This window comes from Rosa chinensis, chromosome 2 (assembly GCF_002994745.2).
Source record: "Rosa chinensis cultivar Old Blush chromosome 2, RchiOBHm-V2, whole genome shotgun sequence".
NCBI lineage: Eukaryota > Viridiplantae > Streptophyta > Magnoliopsida > Rosales > Rosaceae > Rosa > Rosa chinensis.
In genome coordinates, this window is record NC_037089.1 from 80,781,890 (window position 1) to 80,802,825 (window position 20,936).

Below are 20,936 nucleotides of genomic sequence, written 5' to 3' on the forward strand. Positions count from 1 at the left end.
CCGACATGCACTTACACCAATAGAAATAGATGGTTGGATAACATCAAACACATTTTTTTGTTATTAAAAAAAGATTACCTATAAATACCAACAGTTGAAATCTGCTGATTTATTTACACCATTTAGTGCATAGAAAATTTTTCCACATTGTCAAACGCTTTTCTATACTTACCTTTTTTTTCAATTTCGCACCAAACTCAAATTTAACCAGTTTTGCATTTGGGGAACACACTGAAAACGAGTTGCAGAAAATTATTGTGAATTATCAAATACTAATGCATCCTACATAGCTCCCGAGAGGCCACGCTTCACGCTTCTTCTCCGTTCGGGAAATGACAAACAGTAGAACAACCAAAACAAAATGTCTACTTTTGACACGTATCCCTGACGTAGCCCCCTCCATGTTCGACAAGTAGAGCTCACACACTCTCTAAGACACGCTGCCTTCTCACTTCCCTCTCTCCCTTTTGTGCCTGTCAGGTTGAAACAGTCAGATTGTTCTTCTTCCTCGTCAGAATGATACCTCTGGTGTTTGGTTCTTCACTGCCCTCACCGACACCCCCAGAGGCAGTAGAGACGCCGGCTACAAAGAAATGTGGGAGCTTAGCGGGTCCCCGGATCTTCCCAAATGGAAGCCGTTCGGGTTCCGGTAACGGGTTCCCGCCGTTTCTTCCCAAAGAGGTTGAGAAGATCCGAGACCCTTATGCCAGAAACTTGGCTCAAAGAATGGAGAGGCTCCCTGTGCAGGTACTGATTTTTACTCTATTTTCTTTACCCTTGTTTGTTGATTAGTGTAAATATTAATCTGTTTTTCTTTTTTCTTTTTCCTTATTGGTGAAGGGTAAAACTATTCTGTATGTATCATCTTGTTTGCCATTACTTGCAGTTCTGTCTTTGTCAGTGTCACTAGGCGAGTACGCAGCGTCTTTTTTTAGTTGATTTATATGACACCATTCAAGAGAAGAAGAAGACTAGTTAGGCAAATTGGGAAGGATGAGGCGTATATGAATTGCTTTGGAGTAAACGACAAAACTAGGTTGATGTGAGTAATTTGATAAGGACCTGACACTAAAGGTTAAGTTTTTGTGCTAGAAAGGAATTAAGTTTTTTTCTTTGTTTTTGAATGAAGTTTGAGTTTTTAACAACAAATGGAGTGATTTTGTTATTCTGGGTTGTCATTTGCTATTGTTTATTGCGACTAGATTTTTACAGGAACAATAAGTTCGAATTTCCACTGTTTCTTATAGGAGTCTCAATTGAAGTCACATGTGAGCAATGAGTTTTAGTTCAAAATACACTATTGGGATTGCAAGACTGAAATAATTTTTGTTAACTTTAGCTGCAGTTGGGTTGAGATTTGATATATTCATTGTGCTTCTGGTTGTGATGGTTCTCATCCACTTGGAAGTTACAATTCATTGACTATGAACATTTTTCATTTTACTATTTATTGTAGGGGTCTTCCCTTCTCACATACTTTTTTAAATTGCAGATGGGGTTATATGAAAGTTGTATAATGAGTAGTTGTGTGAAACCTCTAGTACAAACCAAGAACAATCCAGTGGTTCTTCTCCATTGCTTTGACAGGTGCGTACTGTATGCAAAATGCAAGATCGATACCTTGACTATTTTACAATGTCAAGTTTGGCTCTTACACGTTTCACTATGTTTGTGTATATTAGTTCTTGTTTAGAATGGAGGTGCACATATCCCCTGCTTGAAGAGGCCGGGTTGGAGGCTTGGGCGATTGATGTGCTCGGGTGGGGCTTCTCCGATTTAGGTTCATTCACCTGTCTTTTCCTTTTTTCTTTTGTTTTTGTTTTCCCAGCTGGTTTGAAGTTCAATATTCACCCTTAGTAACCATTCTTCATCTTTACTAGAAAGGCTTCCACCATGCAATCAGGAATCAAAGCGTCATCACCTCTATCAGGTATCCATGCAGTTTGACTGTTTTTATTTTGGATTCAGATACTGTTTTTGCCATCTATCTCGAAGAAAATGTTTACTGGTACAGATATTTTGCTATGATACATTGCATGGTTTTATGAATGGTCAAGTTTTTCATCATCTTATGAAATTGACATGCATGCAATGGTTATATCTGAATTCTAGTTTTGGAAGTCCTACATCAGAAGGCCGATGATATTAGTTGGACCAAGCCTCGGTGCTTCTGTTGCAATTGACTTTGCAGTTAGTTATCCGTTTGCTGTAAGTATCTCTCTCTCTACTTTTCTCCGGACCCTACTCACTTTATCACCTGTTATTTACACAGTGATGTCTCTTTGCATTTATTTTCTACAGGTTGAAAAGCTGGTTTTGATTAATGCAAGTGTGTACGCAGAAGGCACCAAAGGCCTTGCAGAATTTCCTAGAGTATTAGCCTATGCTGGGGTAAGTGTCCACATACGATTTAGTGGAAGAATATGCTTTTGAGTTTCATGTTTAGAATTAGATCATTAAGGCTGATGATTTTTTGCATAAAAGATAGTGTTAAAGGCACATTGTACGTACATGAAATTCTCTTTTAAGCAGCTAGCCTAATATTTTGATCCTGTACTGATCAGGTTTCCTTGTTGAGCAGCATCCCTCTACGGCTTTACGCCAATACGCTGGCCTTCAATGACATTTCATTAGCTACAACCTTTGATTGGACTAATGTACTATTATCTTTTGTTAACCAATATTTGTTCAACTTTACATTGACGTGTTTGTTTTCTTAATTGAAGTATATATATGCGCAGGTCGGCCGCTTACACTGTTTGCTGCCTTGGTGGAAAGATGCAACAGTAAGTTTCATGAGTAGTGGGGGCTACAATGTTATTGCGCAAATAAAACAGGTATATTACTATTTCTACCTGTATGAATTTAGTATATATGTGGTACTGTTTCAAATGTTGGAGAATATGTAGTAGATTACACCAAACATACTTGAATGTAGCCAAAAAGTGTATCAATTGCCAAATGTTTGTAAAAACTTGTTGGATGGTTTATACAGTTGTATTTGTGCTGTTAACATGCAGCCTGCATTGTTTATCTTTTTTCTTACAGGTAAAGCAGAAAGCACTTGTCATCTGTAGTGAGAAAGATCGGATTATCAACTACAAGCAAACACTGGTCAGTTTCAAACTTCTACTTAAGCTTTGTAATTATCACAAAAAATTGTCAGTGTTTAGAGTAAATTGTGATGATTAGACTCTGAGAAAGATGAATCTTTACTTCAAGTGGATGGAACTTTCAACCTACAAATGGCCAATTCATAAGCATTTTGCAACGTCTCCTTTTCAATAATTGTCTAAATTTTTTTAAGAGGGGGTGTATATATATATATTCAAGGTTTAGCAGTGTCATGTTTAAAGCTTCAGCAAACGTTTATCGTGTGACTGCTGACCTGTAGAAACTAGAAAGTAAAAACTAGAACTTGAGCTAGCTAGATGTATAGCATTGTTTGACATTCTTTGTAACTGTTGTTTCTGATGCAGAGACTACGGTGTGAACTACCCTCTGCAATCATGCGGCTAATACCGGATGGTGGTCATCTTCCTCATGTTGACAATCCCATCTCTGTTGCAAAGCTAATTGCAGGGTTTGCTCACAATGACCGCTGCTGAATGGGACTGCTGCAGAATTTCTTGTACCTATTCCCTGCCTTTAGCGGAGGCCATTAGTTCTTTGCAATAGTGTTGATTGCCTATTTGTACATTTGTTTAGATATGTAGTAGGTTTGAAGATAAGTGGATGTTATAATGTTGCAATGTGAAACCAGCTGAATAAGCAATGAAACAGTGACCGCTAATATAGCTAGTACGATAGTTTACCAACAGAAGAAAAGTGAGGACAATGATAATGTAACTATAATAGGTATTTGGGATGTTGTGTGATCTTGGGAAAGTTATATACCGAACTTATATTATGGTTTATCGGTGCATTGCACCAACTAGTCAACTACTGCATCGTTGTTAGTTACGAGCTGGTAGGATTGCTAGAGAGTATGGAGTAACAATAGATATTTATCTTATTAGCTTCTGCACATGTATAATGAATCATATGCGATATCACGAATAGTATTCTTAGCCATCAGAGCTACAACAGCTATTCGTGAATATTATTAGTTCAGGGTTAAACTCGTTTTTGAATTTAGTTTAATATTGTGAGATTTTGTCCATTTACACTATTTTTAGAGATTTTTTTCCCACTTACCCCACTAAGTTTTTTTAATTCCCTCCTACCCAAAACACTCTAAGGAGGTCTTCCCTAATACCCCATTAAGATTTTTTTTTTGTTTTTATTATTTTTTTAATACAATTTTACCCTCACCTTTGTTACTTAGAGAGAGAGAATGGAAGAGAGAGAAACCATAGGGGACTTCGCCGGAGTCCGATCACCGGCAGCCGGATTCCGGTCACCGGCAGCTGGATTCCGGCCAACTTCGCCGGAATCCGGTGAGCGGTCACCGGAATCCGGCCAATTTTAGCCGGAATCCGGTCACCGGCCGCCGGATTCCGATCACCGGCTACCACCCACCGGAAAGTTTTTTTGCCCCCAATAGACGACTATCAGCCATGTATTGCCCCCCAATAGACGTCTACTGCCCCCAATAGACGTCTATCAGCCATGTATTGCCCCCCAATAGGCGTGACGTCTATTGTCCCCCAATACACCTGTATTGCCCCTCAATAGACGTCTATTGCCCCCCAATACAACTTTCGATCGCCGGAATGAAAACTAATTTTTCTACATTAAACAAATAAAACTTCCATTAAAGAAAAAAAACGCAGAGATTACATTAATTCAAAATGTCTATTGCCCTCCAATAGATGTCTATTGCCCCCAAATAAAACTTTTTTTTTTCTTTTTTCTTTGATTATAGGCCTCCTGCCCCATGTTATCTATTAAAAAAAAAAATGTTGTCCAAAAAAAAAAGGACGTCGTCCAAAAAAAAAAGGAAAAAAGGAAGAAGCGGTCGATCTCAGACGGAAAAAGAAAATTGCAAAGGGATACGGTCTTCGTCTCCGACAAAGAGTCAACAGAAGATCCAGATCTGGAGGTTTTTGGAGGAGAGCTCGAGTATCGGCTGGGCACCCAAGTCAAAAGCCGGCGCCGGTGCCTCGGATTTGTGACTCCGAGATCGCGTACCAGGTCGTCTTCATGCAGCTTCATCGTCGCTCCTTGACTCCGGTCGCCTCGAACCTACCAGATCTCTGACGTCGAAGTGAACAAGTACCGAGAGAGAGAGAGAGTGATCGGAGAAGGAACTGCGACGGGGTCGCACTGGAGAGAGAGAGAGCGAGCTGCGATTGCGACTGCGCTCTAGCCGGAGGTGGACTTGCGTGTAGTGGATGCGTCGGAGTAGGATGAGGGGGTAGGCGAGTAGGGGAAGCGGTCAGGCTTGCTCCGAGCATCGGAGCTGGAGTTGCGGTGGCGTCCGTACGACGGAGTTCGTCTCATTTGATTTGGGGGGGGGAGAGAGAGAGAGATAGAGAGAGAGATCGGAGGAGGGGAGAGAGATAGAGTGATGTCGTGATGTTGTGCCGGAGGTGGATACCGGAGGGAGAGGGAGGGAGAGAGAGAGACCGGAGGTGGAGATCCAGGGGAGAGAGAGAGAGAGAGAGAGATGAAAAAGTGGCAGAAGCTTGTAATTCTTTAATTAAGTTATGGGCAAAATAGTCATTTTCCTTAAAATTGGGTTAGTGGGAATGAAAAACTGTTGCTGGGGTAAGTGAGAAAAGTTTTGCTCATTTTGGTGCTTTTGGGCAAGGACCCTAATATTGTATTCCAACTTTAATTTATTTCTTTAACAAATTCAACGTCAAACTTACCTTAACCGAGGCCGTAAATAACTTACCTTAATCGCGCTGATTTACCGCCTCGAGTAAAACGCTACATTGTGGAAGAATGTCATCTTTTCCTTTTTCAAGGATGAAACTTAAAACTCAGACAAAGATAGGGTGTTATGTTGAAAGACAACAAGACTTTGAGAGAGGTCAAATTGCAATTACCAATAATATTAAGGCTCCCGCAATGGCACGTCCAAAACGGTGCGTTTTGGTCATCTCCTCTCTAAGTTAAACCCTAACACTAAACCCCTAGCAAAACCTCAGAGCCGGCCACAGAAGCAGAGAGAGAGAGAGAGTGAGAGAGACGATGGAGATAGAGGAAGGCACAGATGACAGGCAGGTCCAGGTTCGCTTCGTCACGAAGCTTCAGGACATCCCCTTCAAAGTTCCCAACACCACCATTCCCGCCTCCTATTCCCGTTTGGACCTCTCCAAAGTCGTCAACGCTCTCATCCAAACCGGTAGGGTTTCCCGCCATTCATTCTCTGCTTAAAGTTTTGTTCTTTGCTTGGTTTGGCTAGTAAAGCTTGATTCTTTTTGTGTGGTTGTGAACAGAAAATCCTGACTGGGAGTCGGAGCCCTTTGATTTTCTCATCAATGGCGTATTGGTTCGGATGTCGCTTGGACAGTTCCTTCTTGCTAAGGGCATTTCCGCGGTATTTGACTCCCCTTATCTGATTCAGTTTGCCATGATTGTAGACAATTTATGCTAAGATTGCATGAGAATTTATGCTGTTTTCTTCGGAGAAACCCGAAACAGAAAATGAGAAAACTATCTTAATATGAAGAAATATAGGCTGTTTACAATGTGAATTCTGCAATTAGGTGTAGTGGGGTTTTGTGATATGTCGACTTGAAGTTTATAGTAGAAGGTCCTGTGTTCCTAAAACCATGTTTTGGATAGAGTGAGGAGTTTATTGTCATTGTTTTTTGTATTCTTTGGGTCTTATTTTGATAGCTAACTATCATTTTATGCCCTTATTACAGGAGAAGACATTGGAAATTGAATATATACGGGCTGTTGTCCCACGCAGAGAAGAAGCGCCTTGTTTACATGATGACTGGGTCGGTGCAGTTGATGGTTCCAGTCCCGGGTATGCACAGGAAACTTCTATTGCGTATTTTATCTCTTCACAGCAGTCTGATCAACTCTTATGGTTTGGGTTGCACCTTTGGATTTAACCAAGAGTATTATAACTGGGATTAGTTTACTTCATCTGGGGAATTGCAGTTAGATACTTCTATTACATAGGATAGCATGGTACTTGGAAAGTAGAATTGTCAGTTCAAGATTTCTCCGGGCGAAACCTTCATTTTGCATATCTCAATGTCTTTTTCATTCATTAGACCTGTTCAAATCTTTTGGGTCCGGTCGCAATAGAGATGAAGTCATCACAGAAAACCTTAATCTAAATGTTGATAATTTTTTTTTTGGGGGCTCAAAATAGTTTCTTGAACTTCCTTAATTTGTGTTGTGGCAGGTTCATTTTGACAGGGTGCTATGATGGTTTAGGAAGGTAATCATACTAAGGATTATTGGTATTTTTTCTGTAACTTGGGATTTCTCATGGTTATAATATGTTATACTTGATATACCCACAATAAGGAAGCTTGATGTATTCTTTCTGGAATTTGATCTTCTATAGGGTATGGAAAGCTTCTGGAACATGTACACATATACTGCAAGGACACAGTGAACCAGTTACATCTGTTAGTGTTATCAGTGCAGAAGGTAGCTAAGATATAATTATCCATGATGGGCTTATTCCATGTTGCCAGCGACTATATTTTTTCAAAGCTACCCTTTCAAGGATGTTAGAATTTTAAACTCTGACTGTTAATTCATCAGATATTACATCCTCCCAAGAAAAAGGAGAGATTACTCTAGGATTCCTGAATGCCAATTGGAACTGCCTCCAGATGACCACTTACGATGGCATTCTCATTTTTTTAGTTTATAGGTTGACAGACCGCTTTTATTTTCAAGACCATATAGATAATGTGTAGCGTTTTAGACATCCTTCAAAACACATGTAGATTTTATTTCTCAGAGTCAAATAACTTTTTGATCCACAGTATTGTGTTTGTTATACTGTCTAAAGTCTGAACGTTCTGAGACCATGATTCAAAAGTTTATTAAATACTTGTCTATTATGTTTAATTTTCTTTGATGCTAGGCCATCTAGGGGAACAACAGTGGTTTTTCCAAATGTTATCTTGAACTCTGAACTATCTGGTCTAATTGCCTGAAAACTTATCATGTTTGGGGTAATAACTTTTATGCAAGTCTGCTACTGAAGGATGCAGCTTCTTTTTTTTTTTTCGCTGGGTTGTTTTATATTTATTGCCATTAGCTGTAAAATTCTTTCATTGTTGCTTAAGCTCTGCTTTTTTATGCAGGGGGAGAAAGTTGTAGCGTAGCTACTGCTTCAAAAGATCGCACACTGAGGCTGTGGAAGGTAATTTAATGTGTGCACTGCTTCTACAATGATGACAGAACCCATATACTAATATCTATATTCATTTTTCATTGAAGTTCAATACAGAAGAGCCAACAAACAATCCTTTGAGGACAACAGCATACAAAATTTTGCGTGGGCACGGAGCAGCTGTTCAAAGTGTCGCTGCTCATACCTCTGGAGACATGGTCTTGTCTACTTCCATTTTTAGCGTATTTATATTGAGAGTAGTATGTGTGAGATTGGGCTTTTTTGTTAAGTTATTACTTACTTTCCTTTGGTTACAAATACTTAGGTCTGTTCAGGCTCCTGGGATTCCACAATCAAATTATGGCAGACAGATGAGCCTGATATAGAAGTTGATGTGTCAATTAAGAAGAGAAAAAAAATTGATGAAGCTAAGGAATCTCAAAAGGAGGTATTATATTTTATTATTCCTTTATGTATTTTGAACAATTTTTTATTTTTGGGATGTCTTTGAATGTCCAGAACTTCCCTTTAAGCTCAAGAGAGTCAAAGTTCATGTTGTGAAAATAATGAGCTTGATATCGAGCCATATTCTCTTCCCTAGTAAGTCACTGTTATGAACACTATTTTTTTTATTACATCACATTCAGGGGGAGGCTGTTTCTTCTCTAGTGGGCCATACACAATGTGTATCTTCTGTCAAGTGGCCTCAGCGTGACATAATCTATTCGGCATCTTGGGACCATTCTATTAGAAGGTGGGATGTTGGGACAGGCAAAGATGTACTGAACATAGTAAGTGCAAACAGACTTTCTTTTAGCACCATGTAGTCGATAGTCTTTTTCCAGAACCCTGGTTCCAGCATGTCCTTTCCCAGATATCTTAAAGTTCAGATAGTGACATTCTCCTTTTGTACAGCCTGCCAGCAAAGCCCTCAACTGTCTTGATATTGGTGGTGAAGGTTCTGCACTTGTTGCTGCTGGTGGTTCTGACCCCATTCTTAGGATATGGGATCCTCGTAGACCAGGTTTGTTAGATGATCCAAGTGTTATGCTCTCTCTCTCTCTCATACACACACACACATTGAAATACACAGACAACTGACTCAAAAGTTATTACTTTCTAGGAACTTCTGCTCCTGTTGGTCAATTCTCATCTCACACTTCTTGGATTACGGGATGCAAGTGGCATGAGAGCTCTTGGTTTCATATACTCTCTTCATCGTATGATGGCAAAGTCATGCTATGGGATATGAGAACTACTGTAATTTTTCCTCTTTTTGTTTGCTCTCTAACAATGATTCATAAATGCTGTCCACCATAACCTTCAGAATTTTTTCACTGAACAATGGTGTTTTCTTTGGCAGTGGCCTTTATTTGTCATTGATTCACATAAAGACAGCAAGGTAATAATAACATTATTCTTCTTTGTGTAATCGGTCAAAATGAATTCATCCCTTTGAGGACACGAATTTAACCTTTTGTCATCAACATTTTGATGTCACTCAGGTACTATGTGTGGATTGGTGGAAAGGTGATAGTGTGGTTAGTGGTGGGGCAGATACAAAGCTTTGCGTGAGTTCCGGCGTTTCTGTGCAGTGAGGTAAAGGTTACATTTGTATATTTATTTGGATTTTGGTTACAAACCTCACTACAGCAAGTTTCTCTGGCTTTAAAACCTTATAGGATAGATTGTTCAAATATTATTCCCACTAGCCTAAACTCAAAAATCATGAGTAACTTAGAAGTGATGTCTGTCAGTTTAATACCATTTTTTGTCATGTGGGCAAGTACTACAAAGATGAGATTTATTTTGTGGGTTTGTGTTGACTCACATGTGGCATTAAGACCTCAAAGATTTTCTATAATTTTACTCTTGCTGCTGTTCTTTGGTTATAATTTCGCTACATTTGTATATTTATTTGGATTTTGGTTACAAACCTCACTACAGCAAGTTTCTCTGGCTTTAAAACCTTATAGGATAGATTGTTCAAATATTATTCCCACTAGCCTAAACTCAAAAATCATGAGTAACTTAGAAGTGATGTCTGTCAGTTTAATACCATTTTTTGTCATGTGGGCAAGTACTACAAAGATGAGATTTATTTTGTGGGTTTGTGTTGACTCACATGTGGCATTAAGACCTCAAAGATTTTCTATAATTTTACTCTTGCTGCTGTTCTTTGGTTATAATTTCGCTACATTTGCCCTTATTTGCAGTTAAATTTTGAAGGTGGAAGTACTCACACATGGAGTGGCACATCTTCAGCCCTCTCATTTTCTGAAAATGGTGGTGAGATGGGATCCCCGTGTCCAGGGTGAGGTTTCTGATGTTGGCTGACAGCCCAGAAAATCTAGTCGCCGAGCTCATTTTCACTCTGACGCCAAATGATATTTAGCAAATTGCAACAAACTTATATTTCTTTTATACAAATTATGGAGAGACCTATTTAATTTGTTCAATATATAGGCTCGGATCATGTCTCTTATATATATACAATTGTGCTCAGTATTTTTTTTTTTCTCTCTGAAAACTTTGCTTGTTAAAGTGCTTATCAAATCAACCCGTGAAAATACCTAAGCAACAAAAAAAAAAAAAAAAAACCCAAAAGAAATGGAAAAAGAAAAAAACAATTAAGGACTTTTGGCTGTGAATTTTTCCCTCTTTATTTGTGAAGACTGAAGAGTCAGATTTGGGAAAAGTGACTTCATTTAAAAACTAAAAAAAATTAAAAAAAAAAATCGTATCAGAAAGTTAATTACCCTTTTGCAGGTGAGTCTGTGACAATCCGTGAACGAGAGCCTACATTGAAAATGACTGAACTGTCTGTTTCCCATTCCCCAGTTATTGGGGAGTGGGGGCGGTTGAGTAATTTCACTCCGGGTCAAACTGAAGCTTTTCCAGTGTTAATGGAAAAAGATTGCCACATTTCACGCCACCTCAGTCCTCGCGCCATTAATTACACCATCTCTCTCCTATTTCTCTGCTCCCTACCTTGTTCTCTCTTCTTCTTCATCAATCATCCAAATCCATCCCACATTTGCTCTCTTTCTTTTTCCAAACCAAGCAGCACCTAAATCATGGGGGCCTCATCACCTTCCTGTTTCGGATAATTAATCAAACCCTCATTGTTTTTTTGCATCAGGTGCTTCTGTATCCACATGTTTCAATTCTACTTTTCCAATGTGTGCTTGCATCAGCATGTGTTTTTATTTCTTATCTTGGTTATATTGCCTCAAGTTCCTATTTGTTTCTTTTTTTTCCTTGATCCTTTTGTTGGAAAACAAATAAATTAAAAAATTTACCATATACTTCAAATCTTGCGTTACAGAAATTTGGTCTTGTTGAAGACCCTCATTTTGAGTTGTTGTTCATTTTCCTGCACAATGTCTTATTGATCATCCGAATTGTGTTTGCGTTACAGGTAGAAATGGGTGTTATTTCATTGCCTGATATGGCAGCTGGGGTTATTCCCAACCTCGCCGCGTCATATTCAGGTGGACGTTGCAAACATGATAGGACTTTATTCCTGCGGCGGCGCCCTCTTGTTTTCAGAACAAACTCGAATAGAAAAAAGTATGTCATCGGTTCTCTTGCGAATTTTCCAAATTGAATTCTTTCTCACATTGTCTTCTTGCAGTTGTTTATTATTGTGTTGCATGTATATTTTTGTATTGGGTGGAAACTGGTGTCTCTGATTTAAGTTTGAGATTGTATCATGAACAAATTGAATTTTTTGTAGGAAACTATCCCTCACAGAACATTGGCTATGTAAATCAAGGACAAGCATATTTTCAAGCCTGGTATGCCTGATATTACAAATATCTATCTCTTGTGCTATATTAATTATAGGCTTCTCCACGTAGTATCAACTTTCATCAGTAGTCTTGCTTACAGAATTGAACTTATATGATATCCACTGTAATGGATAATTACCTAGAAAAGAAATGAAAATTTTGAAATATTTGGTTAGTGGAACTGACTAAGCTTTATACGAAGCTGATGGGGTAAGGGTCAAGCAGTTGAGGCATGCTACTCATGGGTTTTGATTTATGTGACAGGATGATTCCAGTGTTACAGATGTTGTTGACAACAGTGACAGTTTTTCTTCAGGAAGAAATGAAATGTTGAGTGTAGAGGAGGATGAGTTAATGACAGCTAAATTAGCACTTTCTGAGGCTCATGCTAGACAAGAAGCCATTGAGAAAGAGAGGGATCAATTGCTTGAAGAGTTGGCATGTTTTGAGGCAAAACAACAGGAATATGTAGCTACCATATTGCACGACAAGGATATGGCTGTTTCGGAACTTGAGGCTGCAAAATCTTTGTTCAATCAGAAGCTGCAGGAATCAGTTCAAGAGAAGTTCAGCTTGCAAGATAAGTTAGTCCTTGTGAAACAAGATGCTGTTCAACTTGCGGTACAAGTAGAGAGGCTAGCAGAAATTGCTTTTCAGCAGGCAACATCTCACATACTAGAAGATGCCCAGTTGAGGGTTTCCGCTGCTGAAACTACAGCTGCTGAAGCATCTTATCGGATAGAAAAGCAAATTAAGGATATGACTGAAGGTACAATATTGTCGATTGTGGAACAGTCGAAAAATGCTATAGAGAAGGCCCTGGACGTGGCAGAAAAAGCTGGTGACCATGCATCAAAAGCTGCGTCAGCATTTAATGACAGTATGAGTCCACTTGATGAGCTTGCTTCGGTCCAGTCAAAGAACATCATGCTACAGGGTGCTGTGAATGATTTAGAATCTCAGTTATTGCTTACAAAAAGTGATGTCGCTAAGTTGAAGTTGGAGTTGGAAAAGGCCCATGCATATGCAAATTTGCTTGAGGTCCGAGCTACTGATGCTGAGAAAGCATTGGTTGAATTCCAGGAGTCAAGCAGCAAAGAGAGTCTCCAGAGAGAGCAGGAAATCATGTCATTGATGGAGCAGATGAAGAAAGATTCATCGGAAAGAAACCAGGCTGCTTCAGGGGCTTTCAATGTTGAGTTACAAAGCATTAGGGATGCTGTTGCAGCTGTGAAAGAAACAGTACATTCCAAAGATGATGCCTACTTGAGAAGATGCGAAGCACTGCAAAGATCGTTGAAGTCATCTGAAGCTGCTACAAAGATGTGGAGACAGAGAGCAGAAACTGCAGAATCCTTGTTATTGAAGGAAAGGCAGCCAGGTGATCAGGAAGAAGATTCCATTTTTGTTGTTAATGGTGGAAGGATAGACCTTTTGACCAATGATGATTCACAGAAATGGAAACTTTTAAGTGATGGTCCTCGCAGAGAGATACCCCAATGGATGGCAAGGAGAATATGTACTATCCGTACCAAGTTTCCTCCAAGGAAGATTGATGTAGCTGAAGCCTTGAGTTCAGAGTTCAGATCTTTGAACTTGCCAAAGCCTGATGAAGTATGGTCAATAGCTCTGGAAAAGCCAAAGGAGGGGGATACACTTATTGAGCATGCTTTTGAGAAAGAAACAATAGAGAAGAAAAGGAAGGCTCTTGAGCGTGTTCTTCAGCGGAAGACCACACAATGGCAGAGGACTGAGGAGCAAACAAAATTAGGTTAGTTTCCTTGTATTCTGGAAACTGTTGCTTGAGGAAACACGTGTCCCAAGACAAGGCCTGTATCTGACTTCTGATTATACTTTGACTATTTGCAGAGCCAGGAACTGGAACAGGACGTGAGATTGTGGTATGTCATTAGTTCCCATTGATTAAAATTCCAATATTCATTGTAATCTAAGAAAACGTTGGTGATGTAAGACTGTCTTTGAACTCGGGTTCTTGTCTGCAGCATTGCACTTACAAAATGTTTTTTTCTCAACCTCTTTGATTGTAACCTGTCCTGTTCCTGGAGTCTTCAGGAGGATGTTCTTTTTCAATGGAGGATTTTTCCTGCCATATGTTCATTAACCATATTAATGACCAAAAACATAACTTTCAGTAGAAATAGCTATATCTCAAGTATTATGGTGTCATGATTATATGATATTGATATGACTAGATTTTGAATATACTTTGATCAATACATGTCTAGTCCTCTCTCTCTCTCATAATCTACTATTTTTTTTTTCTTTGATTACTTAACAAGAGAGAAAGAAGCAATCTAGGTTGTTGTCTTACCTCTGATAAATCTCATTCTATTGCTTTTGAAGTTTCAAGGTTTCAATTGGGAAAGCTGGAGAAAGCAGTGGTACCTTGATTTAGCTCCTAAAGCTTCTGATTTATCTAAAATTGGGGTAACATCAGTGTGGTTCCCACCACCAACGGAATCCGTTGCTCCTCAAGGTTCATCTCCTCTGTCTTTATCTCATCATCATTATAACAAAATTAGTGCCTTTTTTGTCGGAGATTCTTGTGCATGCATGTGCTCCCTCTGGTGGCTATGATATTATTTGGTTGCATTACTGTTGCAATCCTACCCAGTCACTTGATCTGCATATTTTTCTACTGTTTGAGCTATTTAAAATGTGTATTCAATTCACATGTGATGAGCAACCTACATTAGGGTGTATGTTTATGTTTGTAGACGTTAGGAACATTACGATTTATAGCATTGAAAATGAATTAATGAAGTTTTGGGCTGTTAGTAATGTATGTATAGCATTGTAACTGGTATGAAATGACATGCAGGTTATATGCCTTCTGACCTTTACAACTTGAACTCGGCATATGGTACTAAGGAAGAACTTCAACACTGCATTGCGGAGATGCATGCTCATGATCTTCTGGTACTTTTTGATTTTTTATTTGACTACTTTAATTTTGAACTTTGAACAATCTAGTGAGTTTTGGATGATAAATTTTGTCTTCTGTGTTGCCTTTGAAAACCCAATTCTGAAGATAGCTGCATATGTAATGGGGGTATTGTTTATTTTTTTTTCATGATCAAGTACAATATTGGATTTAAAAAGTATGTTGCATGTGACCACAGGCCTTGGGAGATGTTGTCCTGAATCATCGATGTGCTCATAAACAGGTAAATTAATGATTAAGTTTGATATTTCACTGATTACTTTTCGAACAGGAATGAATTCTTTTACAGCTCAGGTTGTTGTCCAATGACACTAGGTTTGTACAGTCAAGCTGACCTCTTAAGTCTAGATATAAAATGATACTTCAGCTAACCTCTGGGAAGGAACTAAAACTATAAGTAACATCGGTATATTGTTTTATGGTGGTTGAAGTGTTTTCTGCAATATTCCTTCTCTTTTTGTTTTCATTATTCTCAGAATTACTTTATTTAGCTCCAGCAATCATATGTGAAAGTAGTCTCAACAAGATATAATAACAACTTAACATTGCATTTTGTTTATCAGAGGCTGTACTCCTTATCCACAGCATACTGATTTTCCTATTATATTTTTGGTGGCCATTTCATACATTATATGGCTATTCACATGAGCTTGTATCACGTTCTGCAAAAAATGAACTACTATTTATCTAGTGTCAATGAACACCAGTTGGATGACTCATGCATGCCATGGTTAAGGTGTCAGATATTTTTTCAGACTCGGGGCACGCAATTTTCTATCAGAGAGTGACCTTAGTGATATTTTCGCTGATTTCAGAGTCCAAATGGTGTTTGGAACATCTTTGGTGGGAAGCTTGCTTGGGGGCCTGAAGCAATCGTTTGTGATGATCCAAATTTTGAGGGCCGTGGAAACCCTTCGAGTGGTACTTACAGCTTTTTTCATTCTTTAAAGGGTCATCATGTTGATTTTGCCAGGATACCCTCCAATTGGCATCAAGATTAAAATGGAAAGGGATGAGTCTCTGAGACATGATCTGTCTAACACTTAAGCTATTGATCCTTGTAATTTGATTTACTTACTTTAGCTAAATTGTTTCCTACTTGATAACATGCTAGTTACCAACCATGATCAATCGTGCTTACAGAAATAAGATTCATAATAGAAGTATATGCAAGTGTTAGAGGCTATCATATTGGAAGATTTAAGCTTACACTCCTACTCATCTGCTGTTAATGCACTGTAGGGGATATATTCCATGCAGCACCCAATATTGATCATTCAAAGGACTTTGTAAGAAAAGATATAAAGGAGTGGCTAAACTGGCTTAGGAGTGATATTGGTTTTGATGGATGGCGCCTTGATTTTGTAAGGTGAAGATGTTTTCTTCTTCTTCTTTGGTTGGAGTGGGGACCAGAGACTTAAGGGTGTTTCCTTACTTTTCAGTCTCTAACATATTTGTCTTTTGCTTTTATTGGCTTAATTTGCTCATCTGTTTTAATTTATGTGCTTCAAATTTCAAGTAGGATACTTGGGATAAGCTTAAGCAGAAGAATGCATCCTTATATGTTTCTGTCTGGAGTTTACTGCACCCTTATGATGTATAGTAGTAGTACTTGACTTATTATATGCTAGTAATTATTGAGATCAAATGGTAATAGTAATTAAAACACGCCCTTAAACCCCCTTCTTATAGCAATTGGATATTTTCTGGTTTCGAATGGACATCTAGATGCTGCCATTATATCAACAGGCTGTCTTTCGTTTTTACATATAGAGAAAAAGTTTAGGCTATAATTCTGGAACCAAAGGAACTATAGAGACAATAAAAGAGCCAAAGACTTATAACTTATAAGCACTTCCCCCACTCAAAGCTTCAAGTATGTATTCCATGTGATATTAGAGGCACATACCAATTTGATGCTTAAGCCGCCCCTAATGTGCAGGGTTTGTTTGAAAACTTCCAAATGATCTTATGCATTCATAGATCTTTTATTTATTTTTATTTTAGTTGATTGTGGGTTTAGTTCCTTTTGTTGCTCGCAGAGGCTTCTCTGGTACCCATGTAAAGGAATATATTGAAGCTTCGAATCCAGCATTCGCTATTGGAGAATATTGGGACAGTTTAGCTTATGAAAATGGAAGTTTGTGTTACAATCAAGGTAAGAACTCGTGGACTGTAGATTGACTTTGGAATTTTGGTAATTGCTTTATGAGTTGGTGGTTAGCAAACTATTGAAACACCCCTCCCATCTCATTCCAAATCTGCTCAATACTTCCAATATCTAAAGTAGTCATGCATCACATATTTGGTAATGGGTCAAAATCTGGAGCAAGGTGTGGTAAGATTCATTTCTCTATTGATCTTAACATCCTTGCGGAACCCCTCAATCTAATTTGTATGTTACTGTAATATTATAAAAATTTCTTTTCTGGTTGGGAATATCATAGGAGCTACCCAAATAAGAGTTGAAGTTCTAGATTTATAAATTTATTAACAGAGCTGTGGGGTTCTTACTCGCCAGTCACAAGGAAATAAAAATGAGAACAGGGAATATAAGTACTATGTTGGTGTTGAAAAGCTAGGTGTCGATTCATTCATCACTGTGTCCACTATAAGACTATCATATTAGACTCTTTAAATTAATTAAACTCCATTGCCATATGATACTTGTATGATAAACTTGTCTATATTTCTAGATGCTCATCGCCAAAGGATAGTTAATTGGATCAATGCGACAGGCGGCAGTTCCTCAGCATTTGATGTCACAACTAAGGTACCTTTTATCCGCTGCAAATTTGCACCAGAAGGATGTCACTTAGACTGAGGAAATAAGGACAGAAAAAAAAGAGAGAGAGAGAGAGAGAGAGAGAGAGTAAAGAAAAATCCTGACATGGGATACTTGCAAATCAGCTTGTTGTTCTTTTCTAAATAAAAGCCAAGAATTTTAATTTATTTCAGCCTAATACACACTGACTGTTGCACTTCTGCAGGGAATTCTCCATTCTGCTCTTCATAACCAATATTGGAGGTTAATAGATCCTCAGGGTAAACCAACTGGAGTTATGGGATGGTGGCCCTCACGTGCTGTTACATTTTTGGAGAACCATGACACAGGATCAACGCAGGTCTCTCCCTCTTACACATGCACTCGCATACACATCACAGACACTGATTGCAAATATATGCATAAATAATATCACTTTAGTGTTATACATTACTGAGACAGAAGAAGCTGGTTATTGATATTGTAACCTTGTCCTCTCGGGCCTTGACAGTAAGGCATGAACTGATAGATAACCAGTAAAATCATTACTTGTTAAACTTGAGTTTTTGTATACAATGAAGCGAAGATCTTGTATATGAACTTCTAACATGTATATCCTTAATTCAGGGTCATTGGCCATTTCCACGAGAAAAGCTTACACAGGGATATGCATACATTTTGACCCATCCTGGAACAGTATATTCTCAATCACCCAATTGCCAATCTGCTTTCTTTTTCTCTTTGGGGGATGAATAATTTGCCTTATTTGTTGCAGCCTACCATCTTTTACGACCATTTATACGACTTTGGTCTTCATGAGATCCTAAGTGAGCTCATTGAGGCTCGGAGAAGGGCAGGGATCCATTGCCGGAGCGCTGTGAAGATATACCATGCAAACAATGAAGGGTATGTTGCACATATAGGTGACACTCTAGTAATGAAGCTAGGACATTTCGACTGGAATCCCTCAAAGGAAAACCATTTGGAAGGGAGCTGGCAGAAGTTTGTTGATAAAGGAGCAGATTACATAGTGTGGTTACGACAATAGTCTGATTCAGGTATAAGAACTACCTGTTGTATGTTTAACACCAATAATTGTAACTCCCTTCTGCACGAGGTTGATGAATAACTGTTGTAAATAAGTGCATAGAATGCAAAAAAAATACTGTAAATAAACATATTTCAATTCCAAATAAAAGGCAGAAGAGATGGTGTGTACCCAATTTTCATTGCAAATCAGTTCTGCACCCAATATCTCTTTCCATGTGTGAAGAAAAAAACAAAACTAAAAAAAAAAAGAGGAAAAAAAAGGAAAAAGAAAAAAACTGTAAATAAACATAATTCAATTCCAAATAAAAGCCAGAAGAGATGGTGTGTACCCAATTTTCATTGCAAATCAGTTCTGTACCCAATATCTCTTTCCATGTGTGAAGAAAACAAAACTGAAAAAAAAAAAAAAGGAAAAAGAAATATTATTGGAGATGCAGGGGATCGAACCCTGTACCTCCCGCATGCAAAGCGGGCGCTCTACCATTTGAGCTACATCCCCAATTTGAAATCTCTTGCGGTGGAAAAATATTTATCGATAAAAATCCCACCTTAGTTATTATGTAAGTCAAAGTCAGAGCACAATTACCGAAGTGAAACCAAAATCTGTAGCAGGTGTTAAGTGTCTTACCTAAAGCTGATATTGTAAAAGAAAGAATTGATTTTTTTCTTTCATTTCTGATATTGTAAAAAGTAAAAGTTAAGGAAATTTGTTTGACTAAATTTGGTAGTGTAATTTATTTGGAGCATGTCGGAGACATTCCAATAAATGCACAACTTGAGGGAAATTAAAGCAAGAGCTTGACCTCAGTCTCCACCGTCCCCTATACTCGTACTATCTTTGACTAGGAAATATAGCATTTACTGATGACGTGTTCGTGCTAATTTGTTATGACAAAGACATGATCTATCTATAAATGCGTTGATGGAAGCGAGTTTTCTTGCTAATATTTCTGTTAGATCACGTCATCAGTTATTATGATTATTTGTGAGCATGCAAGCGTTACCACAATAACTCGAACAGTCTTTCTTACAGACTCTTTGATTTGATTAGTTCATAAGGTACTGCAGACTGTTTCGTTTCTACAATTTTGCTGACTTTTTCATTTTGATACGTGGTAAAATATGTGGTACGACAAAGATATGATTTTCAACTCTACATGTGCATCAAATGAAGTAAGCTTTCTTGGGGACGCTTTGGTTGGATCAGGTCATTAGTTATCATAATTACTTATAGACTCTTCATGTGAGTGTTTCACCACATTTACAATGACTCAAGCCCACTTTCTTACAGACTCTTTGACTAGATAAGTTCACAAGTCACCGGAGATTTGTTTTCTTATCAATAGTTTTTATTCCATTGTAAATTATACGTAAGTTGTAGTTCTGAAAATAATAAAAATACAGAGAATTTCTCACTATTAGGTTTACAACGTCAGACAAGATATCAGGCTTAGTATTTTTCCTAGCCCAAATCTATTTATTACAAACCCAAGAGAGTAATAACCCTAGATAGGGGTCGTCAATGGGCAGGGCTGCCTGCCCAAAATTAATGGGCTTTTTTATTTTTTGGGTCTGGCAAGGCCTGATTTTTCGTAAAAATCAAGGCTCAGGGCCTTACGGATTGGGTCGGGTAGGGCTTTTTGGGTGGGCAAGGCCGAGCCCATTTATATTTATATATCATGTCTTTTGTTAAAAAAAATACAAAAAAACTATGAAAAAATTATGACATGTTAATGATTGAACAAAATAAAATACAAAATTAAAGGAAAATACAGTCTAATGCAATAATTAGTTCAATATAACTATATAAAAAAATATTAATACTAGAATTAGATGGACTTTCAAGCTGAGCTTATAAGGCCGGGTCGTGCAAGCTTTTATGGGCATATAATGGGCCGGGCTTGGGGTTTGAACCCTTCGCCCTAGCCCTGTCTTGTGCCCAATAGAGATGAGCTTTACTGCGGACCAGGTCGGGCTTTTACCCAATGAACCAGGCGGACGCCCATTGACTTTTGGGCTCGTTGCTAAATGATGACCCCTAACCCTAGATAATATAAAGGCACCAATCCTTTTTAGTTCACTCTTGCTCTTTAAGCACAC

General features: G+C 38.3%; 3 protein-coding genes and 1 non-coding gene across 5 annotated transcripts; 3 read left to right on the plus strand and 1 right to left on the minus strand.

Moving 5' to 3' along the window:
- The first annotated feature begins 239 nt into the window (after positions 1-239).
- Positions 240-3,917, plus strand: LOC112187046. Of its 2 annotated transcripts, none has more exons than XM_024325672.2 (10): positions 240-747; positions 1,493-1,587; positions 1,683-1,780; positions 1,881-1,930; positions 2,113-2,208; positions 2,302-2,391; positions 2,565-2,657; positions 2,742-2,837; positions 3,049-3,114; positions 3,480-3,917. In XM_024325672.2, the coding sequence occupies exons 1-10, from the start codon at positions 517-519 to the stop codon at positions 3,606-3,608; spliced, it is 1,044 nt and encodes a 347-aa protein (XP_024181440.1). In that variant the 5' UTR covers positions 240-516; the 3' UTR covers positions 3,609-3,917. The 2 variants fall into 2 exon arrangements, with proteins under 2 accessions (XP_024181440.1, XP_024181442.1); XM_024325674.2 differs by lacking the exon at positions 240-747 and adding an exon at positions 1,111-1,268.
- Positions 3,918-6,066: 2,149 nt separating this feature from the next.
- LOC112187045 (ribosome biogenesis protein WDR12 homolog) lies at positions 6,067-10,778 on the plus strand. The gene is made up of 14 exons (XM_024325671.2): positions 6,067-6,295; positions 6,390-6,490; positions 6,822-6,928; positions 7,316-7,351; positions 7,481-7,566; positions 8,235-8,293; positions 8,371-8,481; positions 8,589-8,711; positions 8,911-9,054; positions 9,179-9,287; positions 9,387-9,523; positions 9,627-9,665; positions 9,769-9,862; positions 10,480-10,778. The coding sequence occupies exons 1-13, from the start codon at positions 6,142-6,144 to the stop codon at positions 9,859-9,861; spliced, it is 1,299 nt and encodes a 432-aa protein (XP_024181439.1). The 5' UTR covers positions 6,067-6,141; the 3' UTR covers position 9,862; positions 10,480-10,778.
- A 106-nt stretch (positions 10,779-10,884) lies between these two features.
- Positions 10,885-18,991, plus strand: LOC112187044. The gene is made up of 15 exons (XM_024325670.2): positions 10,885-11,405; positions 11,685-11,836; positions 12,003-12,063; positions 12,322-13,828; positions 13,927-13,958; positions 14,422-14,554; positions 14,900-14,997; positions 15,201-15,245; positions 15,838-15,943; positions 16,265-16,391; positions 17,065-17,180; positions 17,719-17,795; positions 18,013-18,147; positions 18,414-18,482; positions 18,562-18,991. Exons 2-15 carry the CDS (start codon positions 11,691-11,693, stop codon positions 18,832-18,834), a joined length of 2,925 nt encoding a protein of 974 aa, XP_024181438.1. The 5' UTR covers positions 10,885-11,405; positions 11,685-11,690; the 3' UTR covers positions 18,835-18,991.
- A 271-nt stretch (positions 18,992-19,262) lies between these two features.
- On the minus strand, positions 19,263-19,335 carry TRNAA-UGC. Its single transcript has one exon. It is a non-coding gene; the product is annotated as a tRNA-Ala (tRNA).
- Between the last annotated feature and the right edge of the window lie 1,601 nt (positions 19,336-20,936).